The following is a 26,918-nucleotide window of genomic DNA, read 5'->3' on the forward strand; positions in this document are numbered from 1 at the left end:
CGATCATAAACCATAAAAATCTATACGCGATAGAACTTTGCTATATTTGCAATTTTTAAATAATGTTGCTATATACTTAATTATTATTTCTAATATACATTATAAATAGGAAAATTTTCACAAAAATTTTAAATTATATTACTGATAATCACTTATATGCTACAGTGATAGAAAATCTATAAGTGACAATCATTTATATAATCCAAAATTTTGGTATAGTCTGTAAATACTTTTATAATATTAGTCTTAATTACAGTAAAATTTCCAAATTTTGAAAGTTGGATTAGGTAATAATTTTGTTTATAATGTTTTTGTAGTATCCCATTTTCATAAAAGTCCCCATAGATAGTAGGCATAAAAGAAATTAAATTAATATTTTGGTAGTTTATCATTTGAAATTGAAGCTACATAAATGCATTAAATATTAGTCTAATGTATTCACATAACTCTCATCTAAGTCTCTCTCTCACACACACACCATGTGCCCGTGTGACACCATCTCCATAGATATCTCCATCTCCATCTCCATCTCCATCTATTGAGTTGTTTTTATATTCACATTCCTCCACATCCCATCGAGACTGACTTCAACAAGAGTCTTCCCTCCAGATTATTATTTGTCACTCAAATAAATACAAATATACAAAAGTGTAATTGAATACAATAATTATTGGAGCACTGGTCCTCCTCGCTTACCACTTGCTATTGCTATTGCTATTGCTATTGCTCAAAGTTAAATCAATCATTGTGGGGAACCGCCATTGATGGGCTTGCATGGACAAACCTCACTTCCTCCATTAATTTCTTTGTAACTCACTGAACAAGCATTACCCAGATCCTGTCTCTCACTGCTGCTTCTCTGAGGTAACTAATCAACCTGTTCCCATCTAACACGAACTCTGTAAATGGTACTTTCACCATTAATACTCAATCACAGGCTTCAACCATGGCTCTTCCCCCATCTTCACCTTCAGTTATGCTTCTACTCTACTTCCTCCTTTTCTGGACGTTCTTGCTAGGTGGCAATGGCAATGGCAATGGCGTTGTGGTGGCCGCAGCTTCTCGATCGACAGCTCTACGGTTTGCCACTGAGTTTGATTCTGCTTCCTCTAGGAGAATTCTTCTTAACAATGGTCTCGCTCTAACTCCTCCGATGGGGTAAGTGTTATGCTCCGATCATGATTTTTAAGCAGAATCGATTTGATTGAATCAAATGTTGTTGTTGTTGTTTTTTTTTTTTTTTGTTGGTCTTTTTGGCTTTGTTCAATAGTGTTTTTTTGATAATTCGATGGTGGTGGGTTGCTGATTTTTGTAATCAACGCAGATGGAATAGTTGGAACCATTTTCAATGTAATTTAAACGAGAATTTAATCAAGGAAACAGGTGATGATTTTGATTTGAAGGCGTTTGTCTGTTTCGATTTGTGTACTGTGAGTTTGTGACTGAGATACACATACTATTTCTTTTGCTAAGCGGATGCAATGGTATCCACCGGACTTGCTGCATTAGGATATCAGTATATCAATTTAGGTGAGGATTTTGTTTCTTTTTTTGTACATTTCTTTGGTTTCTCAACTTCATGCTTTCTGTTTTTTGACATTAATATGTTCTTGTTTCCATATGTATTAGATGATTGTTGGGCTGAACTTGACAGAGACTCTAAGGTAAATTTGAATGTCCTATTTTCTGTCTAGGATGTCTATGAAAATCTCTATAATTGCATTTTAAATGATTTCCATAAAAGTTTTCAGGGTAATTTGGTTGCTAAAGCTTCAACGTTCCCTTCTGGTATTAAGGCCCTAGCAGATTATGTTCATAGAAAAGGGCTCAAGCTTGGAATTTATTCGGATGCTGGGTAAGCTTATACACTCATCAGATCAGCTTAAAATACTTCCTGATCTTTCGTTTCAATTGTTGCTATTCATTCAAATGCTGCAGCTGTTTTTTTTCTTTTTTGCTTGAAGAAATTTCACTATCAACAGATTCAACACTGTTTTAGTTCAATCTTCTTTACTTAAGTCAACAGATTCAACACTGTTTTATTTCAATCTTCTTTACTTAAGTTGTATAATTTCTTCAGGATCCGAACTTGCAGTAAAAGGATGCCTGGTTCCCTTGGTCACGAAGAACAAGATGCAAAAACTTTTGCCTCATGGGTATTTTTTGCTGTTCTAGTCTACACTCTTAAAGCTCAACTCATTTAATTCTTGTTTATAATGAATGACTTTTTGCTTAGAAACTGATATATACATAATTGTACAGGGGATTGATTACTTGAAGTATGATAACTGTGAAAATACTGGGACAAGCCCAAAAGAAAGGTAGGATTAACTTTCTACGTTCAAGTATCAAAATTTCCAAATGACTGCAACAATTCCAGGGGTACAGGTATCCAAAGATGACTAAAGCCTTACAACAATCTGGGAGACCCATACTTTTTTCATTATGCGAATGGTTAGGAATCTTTTATACACAGAAAAAAAAATGCTATAGTTGTTCTAATGCTTCTCCATTCTAAAACACAGACTGAGTTCCTCTCTTAAATTTTTCCTCATGTAGGGGACAAGAAGATCCAGCAACTTGGGCAGTAAATGTAGGAAATAGTTGGAGAACAACATCAGATATTCAAGATAACTGGATTAGGTAGTGAGCATACATTCGATCATCATTTCTGGAAACACTCAGTTTTTTGAAAAACTGTCTTACTTTTTGATTAGTCCCTTTGTCTATCCATGAATATGCCTGTACTGAAGTACGATGTTTCAAGTTCAAAATACTTTCTTTAGCAAGAAACTAATGCTCCTACTTAATGATTACAGCATGACAACCATTGCTGATCAGAATGACAAATGGGCTTCTTACGCTAAACCAGGAGGATGGAATGGTAAATTCATAATTGTTGCTCAATATGATAATTAAACACTGGCTGGTTAGCTTGTCGGTACTTAGTAAAGATTCAAAGGATTAAATCAAATCAAATGCTGTATCTGAGCTGTTTAAACTCATCAACCTTAAACAACCTTGTTTGAGGAAAATTATTTGAAAGGAATAGTTAAATATAACAGTCAGAATATTCATATTTATTAACTTATTGTCAAACAATTCCTTTTTATGATTATGACTAAATAACCTTCTCTATGTCTTCAAAACCCTTGCCCTTTGGCTAACCTCTCTAGAAGAGTACAGCAATCTCAGAAATGCTCAGGAAAATAATCTTAGTTATTTCTTTTGTTAAGATCCTGACATGCTTGAAGTGGGGAATGGAGGGATGACCATTGCAGAATACCGTTCTCATTTTAGCATTTGGGCACTGGCAAAAGTAAGTACAACTATGTCCTTGAGTTCTAAAGTTTTAATTTAAATAGGGAATTTCTTGTACTATATTAGGACATATTCGGAATTCAAGTTCAGATGGAGGTTGAACATCTTATGTTCCTCTACTCGTGGGTTGGGTGTATAATTCTTGTGTGCTTCGTAAAATATATAAAGCATGTTACAATCTATTCCTTTCTTTTCTTCATATATGAAGGCTCCATTGCTGATTGGATGTGACATCAGATCAATGGACAACAACACCATGAAACTGTTAAGTAACAAGGAGGTTATTGCAGTTAATCAGGGTGAGTAAAAACCAAACTGTTTCTGCTAATTCATAGAGAACTGTGAAACAGATAACCAAAAATAGTAATAATTTCTCTCCATCAAATGGAAAGGTTAAATTGTTGAAGAATATTTAGATGCATCTTAGGTTGCACCCATTTTTTACCGCCAAAGATGCACTCAAGCATTATTTTTTATCATTAACTAAATATAACAATATGTGCGGCCATCTAAAAGTTTTTTATCCAAGTAGATAAGCTTGGAGTACAAGGAAAGAAGGTCCATAAATATGGAGACCTCGAGGTAATTTCTCATCATCTAACGTATTCCTAAAGGAAACTAAAGGGTAAAGTTTCTACTTTACTCTTACCTTTTCTACACAAAACCAATGCAGGTTTGGGCAGGGCTGCTGAGTGGTAAAAGAGTCGCTGTGGTTCTATGGAACAGAAGTTTATGGCGAGCCAATATCACGGCATATTGGTCTGATATAGGTTTGAGTTCATCAACTACAGTTACTGCTCGAGACCTATGGGAGGTAAGATATGAATTCTCTAGTAACTAAATCCATTTTTGAAGTTTTTATGGCATTAGGTTACATAGGTCAAAAACCACTTTTTAGTTTCTAAATTTTGTTCATACTATAGGTAGTGATTTAGTTCATATACTTTTAAATTTATAAAACTTATCACTGTATCTCAGTATGTAACAACTTAGTCTCTATACTCCAGATTTTGTATTGATTTAGTCTATGTACAAATGTTATATTAGTTTAGTCTCTATCATAAAAATTATTATTGAAATAACGATATTTGTATTATGCATGTAGACTGATAAATTTATTCAAAACCACATGATTATAAACTACAAAAACTAAACCGTTGCCTGATGCTTGGTTTGATGAAAATTGTTTATGAAAGTGTATATATTTGTTCATCATTCAAAAGACCTGTTCTTTTTCCTTCTTCTTTTTGACTAATTATTCATTCCTAACAACAGCATTCCAGCCAGGTGGTTCGACATCACCTTACTGCTCAAGTAGACTCTCATGACTGTAAGATGTTTGTCCTCACACCTCACTAATCAGCCAAATTATGAGATAGCTTTCTTTCTGTATGATTACTCTTCACAATTCATCTACATGTACTTCCACTCTATGTGATTGTGTTTTCTGGGAATTTTACATTTCGAAATCACACATTCTTAAATAATGAGCAAGGTGATCTGGAGCAGTTTAACCAATATACCATAAACAAAGTCGATTTGGAGTCTTAGGAAAAACCTTTTCGATTGCATTAACCATTGCTTGACAATGATTAGTAAATATCGGTTGAGGTTGATGACATTCCATTGCTTATAGAAAAGCTTCGAATAACCAAATAAATGATATTTTGTTTACCATATTAAAGTCTAGTTTTCTTTTATCCCTTAAAAAGTTGTCACAATCAATTGGATTTTAAAAATCATACATTATGGAAATTTGTAAATTTAATAGAAGAGTAAAAAAGTGAATGAAATTGGAAAGTTGCATCAAATAATCATAACATTTAGAAAAAAAAAACCAATTTTTTACATACTGCTAATATGATAAAATTAGTGATATCATGCTACTATCACACGGTAATTATAGGACTATCAGATGATCATTACTTTTAAATTTACTACTTTTGTAAATTTAGAAAATGTCGTGACATAAACTCTAATTTTTTTTACTCAAATTGTGTATGGAACTCTTCTACACAAGTATAGGACCAAAAGTTTTTCTTTAATTGCATAGCACAAAAAATAAACAATTAAAGAGCAAAATGGTATTAGGATTTGGATTAATTAAGAACAAAATGTTTTTCAATAAATACATTTTTAAAAATCCTAATGTTTAGTTAGTGTTTATAAGTAAATTTGAATTTTAAAGATTTGTCCAAAATATATTATTTTATAAATAAATTTTTAAAAAATACATTATTTTAATTTGCTTTAACACTAACATTTTCTTCAAAAGTTTTTATTTTTTTTGACAAAATTAAACATTTTATAATCTCAACAAACACACCCTTAGTCGAACGTTAATTAGACCTAAATAAACTCTTTTATTTTACTCTTACCTCAAAGTTATTACACTCTAAATTCTAAAATTCAATTTCTTTTAAAAAAACCATTTTTTATTATATATGTTATCACAAATTTAATTAACTGTACTTTTCACAGATAATTAAACCGTATGTTTTCTATATTCAAATCACAATTTGAATATTGTAAGAATAATTTTTCTTAGGAAAAAAAAATCAATATATACTCTGCCCAGCTCACAACCCTAACTTCAACCTTTTTCTTGAAACCTTTCGATCCAAACCCAAAATGTGTAAGATTTCGTCCACATTTTTTCTATATTTCATACAAAAACGTTTCGTCAATACGGTTTCTACTCCTACGTTGCCTTCAGCGTCTGTTTCCACAATTGAATTCCTCAAAAATTCATGTGGGCTTCCTTCAGAATCTCCTTCTTCCGCCCGTCAAAACCCCCAAATAGATGAAAGAAACATCCAGCACTACCAAGCCATTCTCGGTATCTTGCAATCGCATGGATTCGAGAATTCACAGATCGCCAAGTTGGTTTCGAGACAACCTTCGGTTCTTCGATCCAAAGTATCCACCAATCTGAAGCCTAAATTTGAGTTCCTCCAGGAAATCGGGTTCGATGGTCCTTTACTTCCTAAGCTAATTCTATCAAACCCTTGGATTCTTAGCAGGAGCTTAGATTCTCATTTGAAACCATCATTTTTTTTCTTGAAGGAAATTCTTGAATCGGATGAAAAAGTAATTGCTTCTATTCGTCGTTCTTCGTGGCTTCTAACTTTTGATTGTAAGGGTATTTTAAAATCTAACATTGATTTATTGGTCAGTGAAGGTGTACCTTCTTGGAGAATAGCGACACTGATTGTAACGCAGCCTAGAACTATAATGCGAAAGCTTGATACAATGATTGAAGTAGTCAAAAGGGTTAAAGAATTGGGCATTGAACCAAAGGCTACTATGTTTCTTCATGCACTTAGAGTAAGGAGTTCAATGAATGATTCAACTTGGGAGAAGAAAATAAATGTTTTGAAGAGTTTAGGATGGTCTGAGAAGGAGATTCTTACAGCATTTAAGAAATGTCCACTTTATTTAATTCGTTCAGAGGAGAAAATGAGGGTTGTTGCAGATTTCTGTTTCAACACTGCAAAGTTGGATCCAGAAGTTGTAATTTTTTACCCTAAGTTATTCATGTGTGCACTGGACAACCGGCTCCGACGGAGGTACAAAGTTCTTGAGGTTTTAAAGGCTAAAAATCTTCTTAAGAGTAAAAAGATTGCTTGGATGCTTTTAGTAGCGGAGAAAAGATTTGTGGAGATTTGTGTTCTTAAGCATTTGGATGAAATCCCAAATCTTATGGACGTGTACCGGGGCAATGTCGCAGCCGAAACCAGTTCTGTTCAATAGGACTGGAAAGTTGTAAGTTCAAAACATTCTATTAGTTTAATTTCAGCATCATTGTCTTCAAAATGGGAGAGCATTTTTTTCTTGTCATTCAAAGAACACTGCTTCTTGAGCTTGTCAAGATTTCTCTCTCATTTCAAGTGGGAGACTTCTGTTATTTTCCCTTCTAATTTGATACTGTTAGCTAATTCTTTTGCTGTATACTTCTTAGAGTTGAAATTGAGAGGCCTTTTGTTTTTCCCTTCCTAATCTTTCGAACAAAAGCACTGGCAAGCTTCTCACTAGAAGCTGGCTTCGTCTTCTACGTCGTGGTTCAAGTTAGTGTTGGGCACATAGTTATTCAAGAAAAGGCATATATATATTTATATATATGTATTCTCTTGGATTTTGGATGAGTTTGTGCTCCATGGATAGAAGGAATGAACTTCATTTCTCAATTTCACCAAGCTACCCACATCAAGAGTTTTGTTAAGCCCTTTTTTCCTCTATTGTTTTTCTTGCTTCGGCTACTTTACTCCATTTTAAAGCAGAAGGATAGATATTTGCAAGCAAAACATGGTAGCTGCCTTCATGCTCAAACAATTTGTTAGCTGCTTTCTCTCCCAATTCAACATTTTTGCGAATTTTACAAGCACCCAACATGGCACCATCAAAGATAATTTACATGTATGAGTTGAAAATTATGACTATTCAATCTAAACAGAAAAGATAATTTACTTTAAACAAATAAAAAATAGAGATGTGATGTGATGTGATATGTGATGTGCAAAAAAAAACATCTTGATAAGGAAGATAAGTTGAGAAAATTAGAACAAAAAAGAGAGAGATATCAATGGAAATTAATTAACCTAACTATTAAGAGAAATTTTGATTTAAAATCCTAATTTCATTTTATAAAAAACAATTTAGATACATAAATTTCTTTTAAAAAGAAAATCCTTTATAAAATGTGGGGTGATTTTAGGTAGATAAAATGTAATTTTTTAAAAAAAATCTTTTATTTAGGATATTAGTTGGAAAATATAATCCATCTATGATTCTCAAAAGAGAAAAATAAATCTAAAACTAATAAAATCAACTAGTGATAATTTTTATCTTATTTTAATTATTTTTCTTTTACTATACTCAATAATTTTGAAATCTATAATCGGAATTAGATTAAAAAGGAAATTTAGAAAAAAATAGCTTATAGCACTTTTTTTAATTTATTATTTTTTCGAACTCTGAATTAATTAAAAAACAAGTTTTTGTAAATACATCTTATATTTATAATAGAGAAAAATGATTTAGACTATGAAAATTTCTAAATATTTTCAAAACATCAAATTTTAAAAAATTTCACAAAGCAATCATGACCACTCTAATTTGTCAATTATTACAACTATCTCATATAGTTCTTAAAAAATTTACATTCATCCTTGCTTGTAAGTTATATAAATATTTTAATTTTTTTCTAAAAAAATATATCCATATCATTTTTTGAATATACCTACTTGATTGAGACAAATAAATATATATATATATATATAAGAAAGTGGTAAATGAGACAATTAAAACCACAATATTTATTTGCTTATTCCTAATAGAAAAGCTCTCATTTCCGCTTTCCACTCTGTGAGGATGTTCGCTTCGTCGACCTCAAAACCCTAACCTAAACCCTTCCTTCAATTTCTTCATTCTAACACCAAAATGTCCAAAATTTCCTCCTCTTTTTTTCTACATTTCATCCATAAACGTTTTCTCAATACCATTTCTACTTCTACATTGCCTTCACCCTCTGTTTCTACCATCCAATTCCTCCAAAATTCATGTGCCCTTTCTTCTGGATCTCCTACCTCCACCGGTCGAAAGCTCCAATTCGATGAAAAACACCTCCAGCAGTACGAAGCCATTATCGGTTTCTTCAAGTCACATGGATTCGAGAATTCACAGATCGCCAAGTTGGTCTCTAGGAAACCTCAGATTCTTCACTGCAAAGTACCCAACAATCTGAAGCCTAAAGTTGAGTTCCTCCAGGAAATCGGATTTATCGGTCCTTTACTTCCTAAGCTAATTATAACAAACCCTTCAATTCTTCTCTGTAGCTTAGATTCTCACTTGAAACCATCATTTTGTCTCATAAAGGAAATGCTTGAATCTGATGAACAAGTAACTGCTGCTATTTGTCGTTCTTCGTGGCTTCTAACTTTTGATTCTAAGGGTATTATAAAACCTAATTGTGATGTTTTGGTCAGTGAAGGAGTACCTTCTAGGAATATAGCGAAGTTGATTCAAGTGCAGCCTAGAGCTGTTATGCAAAAGGTTGATAGATTTATTCAAGTTGTGCAAACGGTTAAAGAATTGGGCATTGAACCAAAGGCTCGTTTGTTTATTCATGCACTTAGAGTAAGGAGTTCATTGAGTGATTCAAATTGGAAGAAGAAAATAAATGTTTTGAAGAGTTTAGGATTGTCTGAGAAGGAGATTCTTACAGCATTTAAGAAAGAACCAAAATATTTAGCTTGTTCAGAGGAGAAAATAAGGGATGTTGCCGATTTCTGTTTCAACACAGCAAAGTTGGATCCAGAAACTGTAATTTCTTACCCTACGATATTCATGAGTGCACTTGACAAGCTCCGACAGAGGTACAAAGTTCTTGAGGCTTTGAAGGTGAAAAGTCTTCTTAAGAACGTAAAGATCCTCCCTCGGGCGCTTGTACGGGCGGAGAGAGACTTTATGGAGATGTATGTTGTTAAGCATTTGGATAAAATCCCAAATCTGATGGACATATACCGGGGCAATGTCGCAGCCGAAACCAAATCTGTTCTATAGGATTTGGAAGCTGTAAGTTAATAATCTTCTTAGAGTTTAAATTTCAGCTTCGTGATCTTCAAATGGGAGAGTATTTTTGTTGATATTAAGAGACCACTGTTTGGTTTCTTGAGATTTTCAAATGGGGATCTCTGTTTTTCAAGTGGAAGAGTTGTGTTGTTATTCCTTCCAATTTAAGGCTGTTAGCTAAATCCATTGGTGTATAATTCTTAATGTTGCTAAGTATATGTAGCCTAATTGACCTTGAAATGAGAGGCCTTTTTGTATCTTTCGGACATGTATGGTATCGTAGTGTACCGGGAGGGACTTCTATTGCATTTAAATGACCATGGCTATTGAGAGGTTGCTCTTGCTCATCGTCTTCTACATTGTGAATCAAGTTAGTCATCACCAGCCAAGAAAAGATTTCTCCACTCCATTTTGAAGCAGAAGCATAAAATAGTCGCGTACCCATGGCTCTCTCCCAATTCAGCGTTTTTCTGAACTTTACAATCACCCAGCGTCGCACTATATACAGTGATCCCTAAACCAATAGGCATGTTTTCTATTAACAAAGGTCGTTAATAGAAGCCTCCAATCCATAGTCTTTTTTCAAAAACAAAGCTCGTTAATAGAATCTCTATTTGAAAATTGGTTACTTCTAAAATAGAAAAATCAATCAAAGTACAAATAATTAAATTTGTCTCGTTGATTAAGTTATAATCTTACACCTCATTTATTTTGGGTTATAAAACTCTTATCTTGTCATTTTTAATATTTTAGGGACATGTTTGGATTGACTAGAAAATAAATGACATTATTCATCTATTATTGAAGTTTTGCTGGGACAAAATGAGCTTCAGTTCTTATTTTCAATCTCTTCCTATATTTCATTGCGCCTCCGTTTTTGCAATGAATCCTATTTTTTGGATTTTTGGTTATCTTTTCAATCGGACCATTAGAACGATCAAATGACTACTCTCACTTTGCACCTTGCACTCCTTTCTTCTTTTTAGCAATATTTGCTTTTATGTTTTTTGTTCTTTGCTCCTTCCTATTTTTCTGAAGCCTAATTTATCGATTTTCGGTTTATTTTTTCGAACCATTAGAATGACGGAAGAACTCATTCATCCATATTCATAAATAGTTGGACTCATTAGCAATTGCTTCACTAAGCGGCATGCTTTCTGTATGTATGGGCAAGGCTCAAAGAATTTTAGAGAAGAAAGAGGATGAAGGAGGTTCAGGTATCCGACTGTCAATGCTGATAATCCTACATTCTTGATAACACATTCTTACATGAACTCTCACGCACTAATTAACACACTAATTAAGGAAGTTAATTTTATTAAATCTTAGCACTAAATTTAACAACAGAGAATCAATTGTTATAAAGTTTAAAATACATAAAAGAAATTGTTAACTGAATTTGAAAGGCTTAACTAACGTCCTTAGCCTAAATATGTATAAGTTGAAGATTAATTAAAGCTCAATCTTGAGTGGATATAACTGTAATTTCAAAATTGGTTTTGCGAGCGAGGGAGGGAACCAACTTTCTCCTAAGAATTAATCAGCGCGAGAGTTTCTGAAGAACAAAGAGAAAAGCAGCTGAAAGGAAAGAAGACACGAGGACATGTCCGTGTTCAATGGCATCGGATTAGGGTTAGCTTTTACGAATCCCAATTCCACTTGCATTTTTCATTCTAATACAAGATTTTTCCCACAATCCCTCACTTCAATTCCTGAATTTCGTCCAATTTCACTTCGTTCTCGTGCATTGCTTTCTGAAAATGGCGATGATTCTAAGTTTGACGCTGTGAGTACTTCTACACCCACTGCTACTGATGCTAAGAAGAGCTCTGGAACCTCTGCTAGAAGTCGTCGATTGCTTAAGCTTCGTGAAGAGAAACGCAAACGAGAACATGATCGTCTCCACAATTATCCTGCTTGGGCGAAGTCTCTCTCTCTCTCTCTCTCTCTCTCTCTCTCTCTCTCTGTGTGTTTTTTCTGTATGATTTGTGTAGCGTTTTATTTGATTATTGGTAATGAAATTGCTGGGAAAACGACAGAGTGTTGGAAGATGCCTGCAAAAACGATGCGGAATTACGAGCTGTTCTTGGCGATAGCATTGGCAATCCAGAGGAGATGAGAAAAAAGGTATATCAGTTTGGCTTATATTCATCTTCTTCATTTCATTTTTTGAGTATCAGTTTGTTGTAATTGAATACATTTCCTGTTTCCACATTTCTTGTTGTTTCATTTTTCTAACTCTTTGTTCAGAATTCTTTCACCTCCGTTTGAGCGTCGAGAAACCTTAACAAAATGATTGGAACTAGTTTGTATCATATTTGAAATTTACTATTTAATGTTTCCTTTATATATTCATCAGTCGGACGTCTGAGAAGATAAGATTCACCTTATTATCTTCTCGCAATTACGAGGATTAAGTAGGGTCCTTGTTATAATATATCTTGTTGCTATAGTTGAATATGGTGCTTGCTATGAGAGAATTGGGAAGTTCTAGGTAGTGATTTTATCTCAATGAGAGAGCATTTTCTGGATAATCAACGGGACTGTTTTATTAGTTTGTCGTTTTATAAGCCGCTCAGTTTACTTATATTCCAGTATTGGCTTTTCAAAACATTTGGCTGGAGAAGTTTCATGTGACTAATAATTCATATAGAAAATTCTTGTAATTAAACTTATTTAGCGTCTATCGTCAATCACAAGCCGATAGCTTCATTTTAGAGTATCAAAAGTCGTTTGAATATCTTGTCTTGAACATTTGTCTGTGATTACATTAACATAGATGATTGAACTGATGAACAGAATAAGCTTCTTTCTGTGAGGTATCAACCAGAAGAGAAAAGGCTTCTAGATTTTTTTCATGTAATTTCTTTTAAATAATGGTGTTTTTTTATCTTTGTGGATAGTTACATTTTCCAATGTGATTGCAACAGGTTGAAGAGAGAGTACGGAGGAAGGGTAGAGATTTCCAAAAGTCTAAAACGGGTTCCATCCTTGCCTTCAAAGTCAGCTTTAGAGAGTAATCTATTCAATAAATGGCCCCTTATTTGTTTTTCTGCCCTTTTCTGTCCTCGCTAGTATAACCTTATTTTTGGTGCCAAAATAAAAGCTGGATCCTCCACCATAAAAGAAAAGACTTCACCTCATTGCCAATTTCATTTTGTTCTTGCAATCGGCCATTACTCTTTAAATATGATTATGTTCTTCTCAATTGCTCAGGTTTCAAATCTGTTTTGAAGAAAATATTTAAGACCCAAAAGTTGTTAAAAGTCCTGGCTGGTTCAGCACAAAGTCTTATTTAAAGCAGCTGTGTCTTAAGAAAAAAAAATTCATTGTGGCTTCAAATCACGATAGGGATTTAGTTTCAACTTTGGGTTTCCTAAATTTGCATGTCAGAAATTTTTTATTCATTAAAGAATGGTTGGATATTAATACTGTTTTACGGTTCTTATCATGGTTAAATTTCTTGTCTTCTGAGCTATTTTGAGGCTGAAATATGCTTTCTGGTTGTTTATTAGTTTTTTTGCTCACGAATGTACAAGTGAACTATATGAAATATATTGATGGGGATGCTGGTCATAATTGAAATTTTGGATCATGACTAATTTATACGTCAATAACTATATAATCACCTAAAACCCCATAAATTAGTTTTTCTTCTTTTTGGAAAATTTGGTGTAGTTCAGTGCAAAACTGAACAATCCCGGGATACAGGTATTCTGGAGTTCTGCTATACATTTGTCCTCGTTTCGTGATTAACCGGTCTTTAGGTATAGCCATTGTTTTTTATGCACTAGATATATATAATACCTGTTTGCTACGTGTCTTGGGAATTTTTCAGTCATCCTTATGCTGCTAAGTGCTAATGAAGTGAAAGTTGTTAGTATTGCCATTGATGTGGTGATAAATTGTTCATTTAACTTTTTAGACGTTCAACTTTACCATTTTAAGTAACTGATCATTCTTTTCCCTCTGTTTTGCCGCACAGCTTCAATCCTCTTGATTCCTACATATGGTTTGAGCTGATTGGATCACCAACTGATCGAGATGTTGATCTTATTGGCAGTGTAAGTTAATTCTTATTGCTGTAGAATGAGTTTCTTTGTCAGAATTATTGGTATACCTGAGCTGCTCAAACTTTACAAGGACCATATTACTTACATTACAACTAATCGTGCATCCATGAGTTACAAGGACCATATGAGTTTCTTCTCTGTACATCCATGAATGACTTTTAACTTGTAGTTTATATTACTTACATTACAACTAATCGTGCAGGTTATCCAGTCATGGTATGTCATGGGTCGATTGGGGGCCTTTAACTCTTCAAATTTGCAGGTTACACCATATATCCTTGAACCTACTTGATTTATAGTATACTTCATTAAAGCCCCTTACCGTGATGATCTGAAGTCAATTACTCCTTTTATCTTACGTAATACGAATCTATGAATTACTTCTTTAGTTATTCTGTTTAGTTGTGGATTGGAAAGAGGGAAAGTTTTTCTGCCAGTTTCTTAATATTTTCTACATGACATTATTTCTTGTGGAGATAACACTTACCTGATAAATGAATTGCACAACTGTTTAATTAGCTTGTCAGCCTTATATGGTTGAAGGTAGTCACTCTGCTTTGGATGGACTCTTGATCACTATCCACTCATGCTCAGACTACTGAAAAAACGGAACTATGGTCCATGTTAAAAGCATTTTTTTTTTCTTGTAAAAGAAATAACACATTCAATTAATTATGAATTCGATTTATTCGAAGGCTGTTTATATATGAGTCCGGCGGATGGATGACCCAAAAATTGGAGAAGAAATATGGAATGACCTGTTCTTTTTAAAATCACAAATAACCTTTTGTTAATGTCAAATTCTAGTGGAACTACCAAAATGTTCTCGCTTGCACTCGGAAAAACAGTCCCGTCTAGCTTTCTTCCGTCTCGCTCAATCTCTCTTAGTCTTGCACGGTTGGTGTCGCTCTCGCCCATCTCATTTGGTCTCCTTGTTGTCGTTCAGTCTTGCCCATTTTGGTTTGTGTCGCTTTCACCCATTAGTTTGTGTCACTCGATGTTGGAGAAGTGGTCGGAGGAGAAGAAGAAGATGATGAGAAAAAGAGAAAAATGTGTGGATGCTGGAGAAGAACGTGGGGAGATAAGAAAAAACTTGTGTGGCGGCTGGGAGGAAGATAAAAAAAAACCTAAATCAATATTGAGAGCAATGTTGTAATTTCAGACAAGGATGGACATCATCGAAGGGGTATTTGATGTTTTCTAAGAAATTTGGGTCATTTGCCATTTGAGTGCCTTTAAAATGGGTCTTTTAGACAATTGAATCTTTACATATCTCGCTACATTCTATTCTATCCTTTTTTTCCCTTTTGTGTGATACCCAAAAGAAAGGCGGTTAGTCTGTAACTCCTTTACATAGTGACTGCTGCGTGAATTGCAAAATTGTTGGATTCAAATTTTCTGTTGAATTAAATGCAGCTGGCGAATTCATCCATGGAGTACAATCCTGTCTACGATGCAGATAAAGGGTTTAAAGTGATGCAGTCATCATTTCATGATATCAGTGATGTTGAGTTTCAGGACAACTGGGGCCGGGTTTGGTAAGAGTTCTTGAAACTAACTTTATTCTATTGTTCAAACAAGTTGTTATTATGTTGTTGTTTAATGCGTGGCAGGGTCGACCTCGGTACGTCTGATTATTTCGCCATCGATGTTCTATTGAACTGCTTGACTGTTCTAAGCTCAGAGTAAGTTCGACTTTGTCAACTTTGTATTATACTCTTTTACGACAGCTTCTATGCCATGATACATTGTAAAGTTTTAGATACTCATATTTATCTAATAATAGAGCAACATTGACGTGCAGATATTTAGGCATCCAACAAGTTGTGTTTGGTGGACGTCGAATGGGCGATTGGGAAGAAGGGATGACAAGTCCTGACTATGGGTACAAGTCTTTCAAAATCTAAACTTTTACTTTTAAAATCCTGAGTGTATATATAATGCCTAAATCTTTATCGTTTAAATTTCTTCCCTAATAGTAGGAACTTTTTTTAGTACGCGGCGGGTAGGAAGATTCGAACCTTAGATCTTTTAACCGCTAACACATTTTTGTATTAGTGGACAGTTATATCTACTTGCTTTAGCAATCATAGGAAGCTTTTAGGCTTTAGTTCAAGTAGTTTAAAAATGGCCCCACACATTCTTCTCCTCTAAGAAAGGGAACACCAATTAGACGTAGGAATCATCTTTCTCTTAATATTAAAAAAGTAGTCAAGTTATACTCGATGAGAAATAAAAATCTAAGAATTTTCATGTATAAACTTTCATATTTTTAAAGAAAAAAGATCCTCTTTAGTCCAGTGGAACTCCAAATATCATCGATGTCCATGAAAATTCTTTTCTTCCTTAGTACAACATTGGAGAGAATATAATACTTAAAACTATCATGTTAGATGAATTTGAATCTCAAACCTTCGAGCAAAATCAAACCTGAATAAACTAAAATGTTTTGTGAATATTTGTGGATTTATATTAAATAGAAGTTGGGATATAGGGCTTAACAACCAATTTACCATTTTTTCTATATTTGTATTATAGACTGGTTTAGATTTAATCTCCTTTGGATGACTACTAAAAAAAGGTATTGTAACCATCTTGCCATGTTAAAATTAGCATTATTAGCCAACTCTTTAAGGTAGAATTATACCCAAATTCCCATTTCTTTTCAAAGTTTTAATTAATTCTTACCAATTCTAAAATTTCATGATATTCTTGGTCAAGTTTCTCAAAACTATGGGTCATTCCATCTCAAAGCTCATGAAAACAATGGGTCAGGCTTAATCATTCCATACCAAAGTTCGTGTGTTCATCCTCAATTGACCGCAACTCCAAAATGCTATTAGTGTACCTTGGGACCAAGTACACTTTCAAGTTTAATCTCTTAACGTTATTAGAATTTTCAATATTTCAATTTTGCGCCTAAAAATCTTTGATAAATTTCAAATTTATAATAACAAAGTGATCAATTATAAGCAAATATGAATTTTAAATTGAATGAAGCTCTAAATTTTCTATTTAAAAAATAAGCAAATTTATAAAAGTGACATTGAACTTATTTTCTCAACCGTAGTAGTTTCTCTCTCATTCGCTGCTCATAGGTAGACGGGCTAATATTTTTATTTGAATCGCAAAATTATGATGAATTGAAAATGAACAATATATGGAGAAACTACCATCTCATGAAACTGTTTTGATGTTATTTTATGATTTTTAAAAAAAATCATAATTCGGTTTTAGACTTTTAGTCACTGCCGTTTCTAAAAAGTCAGGTTTTGATGGTAACTATTTAGTGAAAATTTGAGATTAAAATATAAAATCTTTGAAACCAAATTAAGACAAAACACAAAAAACTAAAAAGAACTTAACATAAACTTGGAGTTTTGTTTTCGGATAAGAAACATTTCATCGACAGCTAATTAGAAACTAAGAAGAGAGGCTAAAGTTCTTAAAAGAGTGCCCAATTTTGCACCAATAAAAAGCCATAGACAACACAAAATTTAAAAGAGGAAACAAAATCCTAAAAGAGATTTATTAAGCTCGCCTAATAAGAATCGAAAACTTGGGACCAAGTAAATAATAATGCAAAAATAGATTGAAGAAATGCAAGAGAGAAGCAGGCAGCATAACTAGAAAAGAAAAAGGAGCATATAAATTTAATGAATTGGTGAGTGAGATACATAAAGAGGGGGGGGATATGTGGTATTACAAGAAAGAGCCCTCCCTCCCTCCCTCAACAAGAAAGACAGAGACAAAAGAGAAAAAGTGGACTAATTATAAACAACACCCACAACATAACTAACAATATTCAGAAACAAAATGGTCAAAATAAGATTGAAGAAGAAGATGGTGTGTGGTGCACAACGTTTAGGGAAAAGGAAGGGTTAGCCAAGAAAGAAAGAAAAGAAAACAAATGTAGCTTTAGGGGGTCAGGTAACTCACTCAACTCCTTCACCACATAGAACGGGTGGCTCATGAAGATGATGGTTCTCCAAAACCGATACCGACACTGAATGCAGTCCTCTACTACAAATTAGCCCTTAATTTGTTTTAGTTTTAGTTTTTTGGTCTCCTGTTTGGGTATGTGCAGAATTAGGCAGGGGTCAACGAAAGTACAGCGTCAATAGTAAGTACCTGTGGCTGTACTCTTGTTTTAGTAAAGAGGAAGGAAGAAAGCATTGTGAGTAGTGAAGTGGGAAGACGGGAAAGATTGTCATCAAAGAAGAATATCACCATTTCAGGATCATGGTGTGTTGTTGCATATGAAGAGAAGTGTGGGAGAAACTCTCTTTTCATGGCAAAGAGCAGAGCAGAGCAAAGCGGCGGAGGATTATTTCGTTTTTAATGTCATTGAAATTCCTGAAGAGCAAGATTCAACTCCTGTGCTGACTTTGCTACCGATCCCCTTTTTCTGCGGAACCAATTTCTTAATCATCATTAGAAGTTTAGGGAAAACAAAAAGAAAAAAAAAAGTGTTCTTTTTATATCCCAGGCTGAACCAATATCACGAGACAACCCACTTATCCTACAACATTTGGGTATCAAAGAAACTCCTAAGGAATTAATCTGTCAGTAGGTGCTACCAAAAATGTTTTTCAAAGTAATTGTGTGCCATAAAAGAAAACACTAGGTAGTAGGTAACTATAAGTACATGGTTAATTATAAATAATTTTATTTCAATTTTAATTTAAAAGGCCTATGTTAATCTTTTACTTGAATAAGTAAAATAGATTAACATACGTAATTAAACATAATTCGGAAGTGATACATTATTTAGAGGAAATTTTAATTGCAGGCTAGGTAAGGTAAGCAAACGTTCTTCTCACGTTGATATTTTTAACTCTCAATATTCAATTGGTTGGTTGAAAATAAAATGTTGTGTAGATGAAAAATGAAAATAAGGGAAATAAAAAAAGTACTAAAAAACATTTTAGGAAACACCGATTTAGGTTATGAGAACATTTCTCACCTTATTATTTTATACTTTCAAATATTTAATTGATTAATTAGAAATAAATGGTTTGGTTTAAATAAAATATATATATAAATTTTTTAAACAAAATGTTCAACACGTGGCACCATAAGTTTTCCTTCATTATTAATGGAAGTTTAGAGTGGTTTTTGAAGGCAAAGAGTCTAAAGATAGCGTCCGTTGTTTCATTTAATTAGTGCTTCTCAAATAAAATAACTTATAATAAAGTGCTTAGCTAAATTAAGATCGGCTTATATAGTTCGTATCGTACCTTATAAGGGCTGGCAGGCAGCGCTTAACTTTTTCAAGCTCGATGAAGCATAGATTACATCGCTCCAACCTACAAACCAGCCAATTTTAATTTAATACAAATAATTTCTTGAAAAAAGAGTGGTGGTGATAATGATGATAAATTAAAGCTTAGTGGCAAAAAACACCTTTGCTCTGCTTCTATGTTTACACCCACAGATGATGTCGCCGACAATGTTGAATAGATCACTGAACCGAACGTCCTCACCAGCTTCACTAGCATTTCCATAGAAATGTCTAAATACCTGTTGTTCCAGAAATGAAACGAGTATAAGAAGAAAACAAAATCCAAATCGTTTTTGAACTAAAACCTAGTAAATGTCATACGTTCGCAAGAGTTTTGACTTCAAAAGTTGTAAAATAAGTCTTCCAAAAACACAAACCATAAACAAAAACACAAACCATAAAGTTTTTGTCAGAATACGGAAAAAAAAAACTGCGTGTGAGAGTGAGAGAGACCTATCCAAGTCACTTTCAAGGAGGCCAGAGAGAACTGGAAGAATACAAGTGCAGATGTCTAAGGTGACAACTTCAATTCTATTGGTCATAATACTAATTACATCGGCAGCAACCTGTATTGATAGGAACACGTGTTTGAACAGTTTACATCAGAATAAAAATAAGTTCATTCCACTTCAAAGAACAAGATTATACTTACTGCATGATCAGCCATTTTCTCCATTGCAGAAACCGCTCCTTTAATGTCATGTCTTTCCCAATGTCTATAGACTGCCTAAAAAACCATCAGATACATTATGTTAAAAAATTAACTGCAGCAATTCAGAGGCAACAAATAGCAGCCGAAGTGATCATCATGCCAGCCAAAATGCAAGGATAAAAGATCTCATATGATTTCATGCCCCTATACGAGCCAAGCCATAATGGAAGGGCTAAATAGACACAAACTTTCCCTTTGGGGGACTAAATTTGTAATTTAACCTATTATATAACAATATTAAAAAAAAATAATAAACCACTCCTTTAGTTTGAGTTCCTCCCTTCTGCGGGATTATCTAGAGGCAAGCAAATTGTCACATTGCCATTGATAATAACTTAACATCAAACTTTCTCTATCCTACCTCGTACACATGATAAATGCATGAGAAAAGAGTTAAATCTTTTGCAAATGTAAGCATGCAATAGTGTAGAATTGGAAGTTCTCCTTACTTGCAATTTTGCCGACCGAGATTGCATCGAGTTGACAAATTGGTCGTGTTGTTGTAGAACATTTGCTATGGTATCCTCATCACTTGCAGGTGATACTGTTTCTTTCTCAGGAGATGGACGATATCCTCTCTGTCAAAAACATTATATTCAGGAAGAGAACAAAAGTGTACGCTGATTGACTATATAACAAACACAAGACCACATGAGATGTTAAAAACTTGACTTAGTATTATTTCATTTAACTTGTCAGCCAGTTATTTTCATAATCTTCAATCGTTTGCGATTCAAGGAAGTAACAACCAATCTACCAAATCTGTTCAACGGTAAGAGTTGAGAAACAGAACAAGGACGCTCAAAGATTTTCATACTAAGACCAAAGGCCATTGTAAAAAGATTGTCGTAACAGTAGGGCACCGTGAGAAGAATATACGACTGTGAACAAAAAACGAGTTCCATTCAAATAAGTTCATACCCCGTTATTTAATGGAATATTTTCAAGTGCAGCTGCTCTTCCAGGGGAGGCATTATACGTTAGCCGGCTAAAATTAGGTCTCTCTCTTTTCTCCCAATCCACATGTGAACGCAATCTCCCTATATATATTACACCAAAAAGAATGTTAGGGCATTATTTGTTGTCAAGGGGGACAAAACAATATCTAAATATGACAGTACCTCCTTTTGTAGCTTCAGGAAAAGATGCATCCCTGCTTATTTTATGGCCTCTTGATTCATCTAGAACAAAGAGAAGTTACACGGAAGCATGAGAACAGAGTATAAGACACAAACCCAAAATGACATCACAAACAGCCAAAAACAAAACAAAAGACTAAATTAGACAACTGTAAAGACTAAATTATCAGATAATAGACCCATCAACAAGATAACAACTGCCGAAGTTGAAAATAATCATATAAACTGGTCACTAAACTAAGTACAACCTTCGTGCTTGTAGTTTGCTGTTGTATCTTTTGTTTCTGTTTCATTCTTGCCAGATCCAATATATCTTTCTTCTTTCACAATCTTCTGTGGAGCAGATACTCCTTGAATTGAACCAATGCCATGCAAGGAATTCCTATTATCTGCAATGGTGCTCATGTCATTTGCCTTCAAACCTCTGGATTCAGAAAGCACAGAGATAGTTGGATTATCAACTTCGTCTCTACTATTTGGAAACCTCCTGTTATCAGTAGTTTTGGATAGCAATGGTGCTGGAGCTGCTCTTCCAGCAACGTCGCATTCCTTTCTTGAATCATCCTGCTCGTGCCTTGAATTTGACCTGGACAGTGGCATTACTCTTGCAGCAACATCAAATTCTTTTCTAGAATCATCCTGCTCTTGCCTTGAATTTGTCCTTGATACAGGGACTGCTCTTCCAGCAACATCAAACTCCTTTCTAGAATCATCCTGCTCATGCCTTGAACTTGTCCTGGGTACGATTACAGGTATCACATCTGACTTATTGAAGATGGGATTGTTGAATGTTGAAGTAGCCTTCACAGAGTTTCTCTTCGGCACCACTGCACTAGGTACTGCTGCTGAGCTAACCAAATTAGTTTTTGAGCCAGCATTTAAATTGATCTTTTGAGGAGTACTTGGTCCATTTCCTGTGGCTTCAATCAGTGAGGGTAAAAAATCAAGGATATTTACTCCAAGTTTAAGTAAATGGAGAGGTTGTGCCAATCAAACACAAGAAAAATCCAAAACAAAGGGTGATTTTAGAAAATGACAACGAGAAACAGAAGCGAAACCATATATATGAAAACAAAGACAAAAGAAAATTGCTTACACGACAAAGATTTTGGATCCTTGGCAACGTCTGAATTTTGAGAAACTGACAATCTTCCCAATGTTTTGGTTTCCTTCAATAGTGCATCAGAAGTTTGTGATACCGACAATCCACCAAAACTAGTCTTGGTGTTGTTCTCATTTTGTAGATGACTGCTGGATTTAGGTTCTGGTCGACCATTTAGTCTGTTAGCATTGTTAACTGCATACGGCTCTGTCCGCTGTGCAAGAGGCAACAAAATAATTATATTGAGTTTTTTCTTTCCTTTTCTACTAACAATAAATTTAAAGAATCGTGAGAAACAAGAACAATAAAGTGGGGAATCTCCATAGAGAGTAAATGGATAATGCTTTATACCGTAATATCTACAACCCACACTCCAACACAGCTCTGATTGTACGAACAACCAAGAAGTTTCCCCTCATGAACATTAAGATCAGACAGCCTAGACCAACCAACTTCCACACCGTCATGACATCTTATCGGTTCCCATGAGAAAACCTATGAAGTAGCACAATCATATAAATAAATTTAAAAAGAATGAAAATCTTGCAGTTTTGGACAGATGAACCATTGCACACAAAATATTACCTTCAAACTTTCATGCAATCCGCAAAGCAATGTCCTCCCATCGGGATTAAATGTTAAACAACGGACTCCACTGGTCTGAAACAGACACAAAAATGAGAGATCTCCTAAAAGAAATCACAAGACAGTACTCTAACAAAGTATTCATTCTTAGGTATATATATTCATAAGTCAGGAGAAGAAAAATGCATTAAGAAAGATACCTCAGGTCCAGCTGAACCAATCAACTCAAAGGTTTCCAGGTCCCAAAATTTAACTGTTTTATCTGCTGAACCTGATTGACAAAAAGAAATTTCAGAAATTATTGAATAACAAGCAGATCTCTAGTGTTCACATATGCAAAATCTACTATTTAAATTTAAAGCCTCAAGCAAAAGAAATAGGATAGACACATAACTTGATAATGCACATAATTTAATTTTTCTTTTTTTAAATATAGAAACAACGATGTGACAAAAGTTAAAGTGCATAACAAACCTGTTGCTAGCAAAAATTCATGAGGGTGAAAGTCTATACATTGAACCTGACCCTCGTGGCACTTAAAATCATGCAACAGCTTTCCAGCAGTTAAATCCCAGAGCTGTTAAAAATATATATATTAAATATACATTAGAAGGTTCCTTTGAATTGGAAATACAAACGCAAGCTCTGCATGTGAATAACATACCCCAATTGCAAGAAACGACATAATACATATATAATTGTTAAAAGAAATTATAAAATAAAGAAAATGACATAATATAACTAGAATTTGACCTTCATTGTCAAGTGCATTAGAGTTATGAAATTGGTATTCAACTAATCTTTTACACTCACCCGCCCGAAAAAAAAAAAAACAACCACCGGGTCAATTGGCTCAACTTCACATAGACAAGTGCCTTTCATTTCATTTCATTTATTATAATAATAATAAATAAATAAACCCCGCTGAATACGTCAAGAACCCACAACACAAAAAACTCACAGGAGATGGTTGAAACCAAACACACCCTGAAAAATCGCAACCACCAAACCAACTATCAATAGTTCCATTCTTCTCCAACAAACACCATAAAGAAAACCAATACTTTTCCATACAAAAGCTCCACCATGGCTAGGTTGTAAGGAGCAAACTGAAGTTTAAAACTAATTAAGCAATGACATTCACATTCAGTACATATAAGGTTAAAAATATACCTAGAAGAGTAAATATCTAGGCATATCAATGTCGTGATCTATAACCATTTAGGCACATGGATATCACCTGCTAGTAAAATAAAGGAGTAAAAGAGCTAAAGAGGACAAAAGTTAGAGAATGGTAGGAGTGTGAAAGGAAAAAAAGTATGAAAAGCAGTTGAGTATTAAAAGAGTTTCCCTTGGCGAGCACACCTAAGCAATGCAAATGATGTAACGCTATTGCAAGTCAACTCACTTGGCACCACCCACCAGACAATACATTAAAGTCATATGTGCCCAAAGTCTAGACGCTCTAGGAAGATAAATTGAGGGAAAACATTCAAAGAAACAAATAATATAAACAATATTACTAGAAAAGGGAACAAGAAATCCTGGGTCCAAACTATAGCCAAGGCCAAGGGTAATAGAGATAAAAGAAAGTTCTCTGGGGCAATAAGATGAACGAAAGGATTCCAGACTCCTTGGTGAGGTCAAAATATTTTTGGTTAAGAAAAACGAAATTAATATAATTACACACTCCAACGCAGCTTCATAGGTTTTATCAAGAAGTAACTTGTTGCTCTCCTCTGAAGAGACTGTAATAATTCATGAACCTAAACTATAAGGAAAACAATGGATGACTAACCTTCACTGTGTTGTCTTCTCCACCAGATACAACCCAGCGGCCATCTGGAGTAAATCTGATTGCATTGACTCCTCGAGTGTGACCTTTGTATGTGTGGATACACCCTTTCTTCCTGATGTCCCATATCTTAAGATTTGTATCCAAGGACCCAGAAGCAAAGAATTCCCCGAAGGGATGAAAATCCACAGAAATGCAATTGGATCTATGACCAGTAAGCGTTCGAACAACTAGAAAATATCCAAGAGAAATCCAGAAAAGGGGAAATACAAGTAAACTTCACAGTACAATTATCCATGGAATTCAGCAATATAAAATTGGACATTGTCAACAAGTTGAAAGAAATATGTTGAGGAGATAGAAAGCATACTTTTGGCCTCCTCCAAATCCCAAAGCTTGATCGTGCCACTAGCAGCCCCTGCAGCTACCAACACTTCTGATGAGTCAAAGCTTACAGAATCTATTCCGCTCGTATGGCCAGTCAAACTCTGGATATGAAAGTACAGCTAAGTTAAAGTGCAAAGAAACATGAAAGAACAAATAGATTTTTAGCTAAAATGATTCTGCATTAATCTTTCTTAAATTTAAAATAACCTAATATATATCTATTTATTACTATTTACCATAGTGCACATGGATTTTTTTTTCTTTCGGGGGTAGATGGAGGGAGATTAACGTGACTAGAATTAATTGCATGTTGTTTTCATCACAGGATCTGTTAAAAGTGCTCCAATAAAATGAGAGGCAATTGATTCAAGAAAAAAAATTCAAAAGAAAAGGATGTTAGAACAAGAGGAAGAAATTTCTACACTAGAATGTTTGATTATCGTAGACAAGAAGAACAAGACAAATAAAAAATGTACGAGGTTTCAAGAGAACTATCAAATAATTGGTTTGTCAATCTTTTCAATGATATTTTTGTAAACTTGAGAACAAATTAATAGACCATAATTTCTGTTTTCTACTGACCAGGGCCAAGAGATAGAAAACCATTAACAGTAGAAATGCAAACATACCAGTATGGCATTGGGTTTACCAATAGCCCAGAGATTGACTTTGAAGTCTTCCCCTCCTGTGACAAGAACGCGGGATGACTTCCTTCCAATCTTCAGGCAATTGACAGCGGAAGAATGTGCCACAAATTCTTCTGTTTGAATAATTGTTAAGGCAAAAAAGATGGAGCCTTCCTCAGCCTACAACTATAACCCAGGGCTATTTCTAATTGGCAACCATATGCCCAAATCAAACGCTTCGAAATAAAAACATAATACTTGCACTCACACACTCAGAGATCTGTTGAAGATACAGAAATGAAAATTGCAAGTGAAAATAACGAGGCAATACAAACAGATCAAGTCTAAGTAATAATATTTTGGTTTCAAATTTTAAAATCCCAAGTTGAACCCAAAACATTGAAAAAGGATACGTAGCTTGTACGCCCGTTTGGTAGTCATGGCATGTATAACCAAGAATTTAGAACCACAAAAGCATCAGAACGCGAAGAAAACCTAGAAATTGGAATTGCAACAACGGCATTCCACTGTTCAGATTCCCCAAAACATTTGAATCCGAGAATAGCGCAAAATATAACTAGTGACACTGCTTCATCAACTACTTCCAAGAACCGACGATCTCCACTCACGACGTCTTAGATCTCAAAAGCAAACTCCACCTTTTCTTCCACCACCAGCCCCAAACAGCATCACTGTATAACAAATTTCCAAAGAAAAAATAAAAATTAAATCAAGAAACCACCAGCAACCAGATCAAAGTTAGGAAAAGAAAAAAACACAAACAAACCACCAAAGAAGAAAACCAGAAATGAGGTTTATCAGTTTGCTTCAAGCAAGTCAAGAAAAAGGTACAACAACACGCTACACTTCCAACTCAAGTTAGCTTCATCTTTCTCCACACTCACAGACATTAACCACAACAGAAACAGAAAAAAAAAAAAAAAAAAAAAAAAAACTCCAAAAGCCAAATTTCAAAACGCGAAGACAACGAAAGAGAGAAAGAAAAACACAGTACAGTATTAGAAACGAGAAATTCGAAGTTCAAGACGTCGGTCGGAGTTGCAGAGACGGTAAAGGCGGCGTCGGCGGCGATTAAACACTTGGATTTGTTTAGAACAAGGACGGCACCGCCATGGGCATATCCCGCCGAAGCAAAGCTCTTACAGAGAGAGGGACAGAGAAGGACAGAAGGCCAAAACTCAATTTCAAAAAAAAAAGAATAATAATAATAATAATGAAAAAGAAAAAGAAGAAATAAAAAATGAATTTGATTAGAGAAGAGAGCGAGGCGCTTTCACGTTTTGTGTTCCCTCTCCCTCCGCCA

General features: G+C 34.4%; 5 protein-coding genes across 6 annotated transcripts; 4 read left to right on the plus strand and 1 right to left on the minus strand.

The window, feature by feature from the left end:
- The first annotated feature begins 690 nt into the window (after nucleotides 1-690).
- On the plus strand, nucleotides 691-4,836 carry LOC101211924 (alpha-galactosidase-like). The gene is made up of 16 exons (NM_001280601.1): nucleotides 691-864; nucleotides 938-1,158; nucleotides 1,325-1,383; nucleotides 1,474-1,530; nucleotides 1,630-1,664; nucleotides 1,752-1,855; nucleotides 2,081-2,156; nucleotides 2,263-2,321; nucleotides 2,389-2,454; nucleotides 2,560-2,643; nucleotides 2,820-2,884; nucleotides 3,237-3,319; nucleotides 3,530-3,620; nucleotides 3,854-3,903; nucleotides 3,995-4,135; nucleotides 4,597-4,836. Exons 2-16 carry the CDS (start codon nucleotides 947-949, stop codon nucleotides 4,678-4,680), a joined length of 1,266 nt encoding a protein of 421 aa, NP_001267530.1. The 5' UTR covers nucleotides 691-864; nucleotides 938-946; the 3' UTR covers nucleotides 4,681-4,836.
- Nucleotides 4,837-5,890: 1,054 nt separating this feature from the next.
- On the plus strand, nucleotides 5,891-7,559 carry LOC105435551. Of its 2 annotated transcripts, none has more exons than XM_031885045.1 (2): nucleotides 5,891-6,411; nucleotides 6,498-7,559. In XM_031885045.1, the coding sequence occupies exons 1-2, from the start codon at nucleotides 6,404-6,406 to the stop codon at nucleotides 7,072-7,074; spliced, it is 585 nt and encodes a 194-aa protein (XP_031740905.1). In that variant the 5' UTR covers nucleotides 5,891-6,403; the 3' UTR covers nucleotides 7,075-7,559. The 2 variants fall into 2 exon arrangements, with proteins under 2 accessions (XP_031740905.1, XP_031740906.1); XM_031885046.1 differs by having other exon boundaries at nucleotides 5,894-6,411; nucleotides 6,503-7,559.
- Nucleotides 7,560-8,760: 1,201 nt separating this feature from the next.
- LOC101221641 (transcription termination factor MTERF9, chloroplastic-like) lies at nucleotides 8,761-9,882 on the plus strand. The gene has a single exon (XM_011657204.2). It carries the CDS (start codon nucleotides 8,761-8,763, stop codon nucleotides 9,880-9,882), a length of 1,122 nt encoding a protein of 373 aa, XP_011655506.2.
- A 1,104-nt stretch (nucleotides 9,883-10,986) lies between these two features.
- Nucleotides 10,987-16,092, plus strand: LOC101211689. Its single transcript, XM_004147045.3, has 8 exons — nucleotides 10,987-11,817; nucleotides 11,931-12,018; nucleotides 12,822-12,907; nucleotides 13,877-13,955; nucleotides 14,167-14,226; nucleotides 15,381-15,502; nucleotides 15,578-15,649; nucleotides 15,769-16,092. The coding sequence occupies exons 1-8, from the start codon at nucleotides 11,495-11,497 to the stop codon at nucleotides 15,869-15,871; spliced, it is 933 nt and encodes a 310-aa protein (XP_004147093.1). The 5' UTR covers nucleotides 10,987-11,494; the 3' UTR covers nucleotides 15,872-16,092.
- A 1,495-nt stretch (nucleotides 16,093-17,587) lies between these two features.
- LOC101221401 (katanin p80 WD40 repeat-containing subunit B1 homolog) lies at nucleotides 17,588-26,914 on the minus strand. Its single transcript, XM_011657209.2, has 19 exons — nucleotides 26,610-26,914; nucleotides 26,008-26,286; nucleotides 25,598-25,728; nucleotides 24,952-25,069; nucleotides 24,585-24,811; nucleotides 23,261-23,363; nucleotides 22,987-23,057; nucleotides 22,787-22,861; nucleotides 22,553-22,696; nucleotides 22,196-22,415; nucleotides 21,348-22,019; nucleotides 21,082-21,141; nucleotides 20,882-21,000; nucleotides 20,410-20,538; nucleotides 19,901-19,975; nucleotides 19,702-19,814; nucleotides 19,371-19,487; nucleotides 19,205-19,273; nucleotides 17,588-18,372 (listed from the first exon to the last, which is right to left on the minus strand). Exons 2-19 carry the CDS (start codon nucleotides 26,033-26,035, stop codon nucleotides 18,309-18,311), a joined length of 2,535 nt encoding a protein of 844 aa, XP_011655511.1. The 5' UTR covers nucleotides 26,036-26,286; nucleotides 26,610-26,914; the 3' UTR covers nucleotides 17,588-18,308.
- Between the last annotated feature and the right edge of the window lie 4 nt (nucleotides 26,915-26,918).

The sequence above is a fragment of the Cucumis sativus genome, chromosome 5 (genome assembly GCF_000004075.3).
Source record: "Cucumis sativus cultivar 9930 chromosome 5, Cucumber_9930_V3, whole genome shotgun sequence".
Lineage (NCBI taxonomy): Eukaryota > Viridiplantae > Streptophyta > Magnoliopsida > Cucurbitales > Cucurbitaceae > Cucumis > Cucumis sativus.

What these genes read in the sequence shown, in the direction of transcription:
- LOC101211924 (NM_001280601.1), top strand. Translation starts at nt 947, where the DNA reads ATGGCTCTTCCCCCATCTTCACCTTCAGTTATGCTTCTACTCTACTTC. An exon ending in CTTTTTTCATTATGCGAATG is followed by an intron (nt 2,455 to 2,559) that starts GTTAGGAATCTT and finishes TTCCTCATGTAG; the next exon opens with GGGACAAGAAGATCCAGCAA. An exon ending in GCATTTGGGCACTGGCAAAA is followed by an intron (nt 3,320 to 3,529) that starts GTAAGTACAACT and finishes TCATATATGAAG; the next exon opens with GCTCCATTGCTGATTGGATG.
- LOC101221641 (XM_011657204.2), top strand. Translation starts at nt 8,761, where the DNA reads ATGTCCAAAATTTCCTCCTCTTTTTTTCTACATTTCATCCATAAACGT.
- LOC101211689 (XM_004147045.3), top strand. Translation starts at nt 11,495, where the DNA reads ATGTCCGTGTTCAATGGCATCGGATTAGGGTTAGCTTTTACGAATCCC. An exon ending in AATTATCCTGCTTGGGCGAA is followed by an intron (nt 11,818 to 11,930) that starts GTCTCTCTCTCT and finishes GGAAAACGACAG; the next exon opens with AGTGTTGGAAGATGCCTGCA. An exon ending in TTCAAAGTCAGCTTTAGAGA is followed by an intron (nt 12,908 to 13,876) that starts GTAATCTATTCA and finishes TTTGCCGCACAG; the next exon opens with CTTCAATCCTCTTGATTCCT.
- LOC101221401 (XM_011657209.2), bottom strand. Translation starts at nt 26,035, where the DNA reads ATGACTACCAAACGGGCGTACAAGCTAC. An exon ending in GGATTTGGAGGAGGCCAAAA is followed by an intron (nt 24,812 to 24,951) that starts GTATGCTTTCTA and finishes GATATTTTCTAG; the next exon opens with TTGTTCGAACGCTTACTGGT. An exon ending in CTCGGTCGGCAAAATTGCAA is followed by an intron (nt 19,976 to 20,409) that starts GTAAGGAGAACT and finishes ATGGTTTTTTAG; the next exon opens with GCAGTCTATAGACATTGGGA.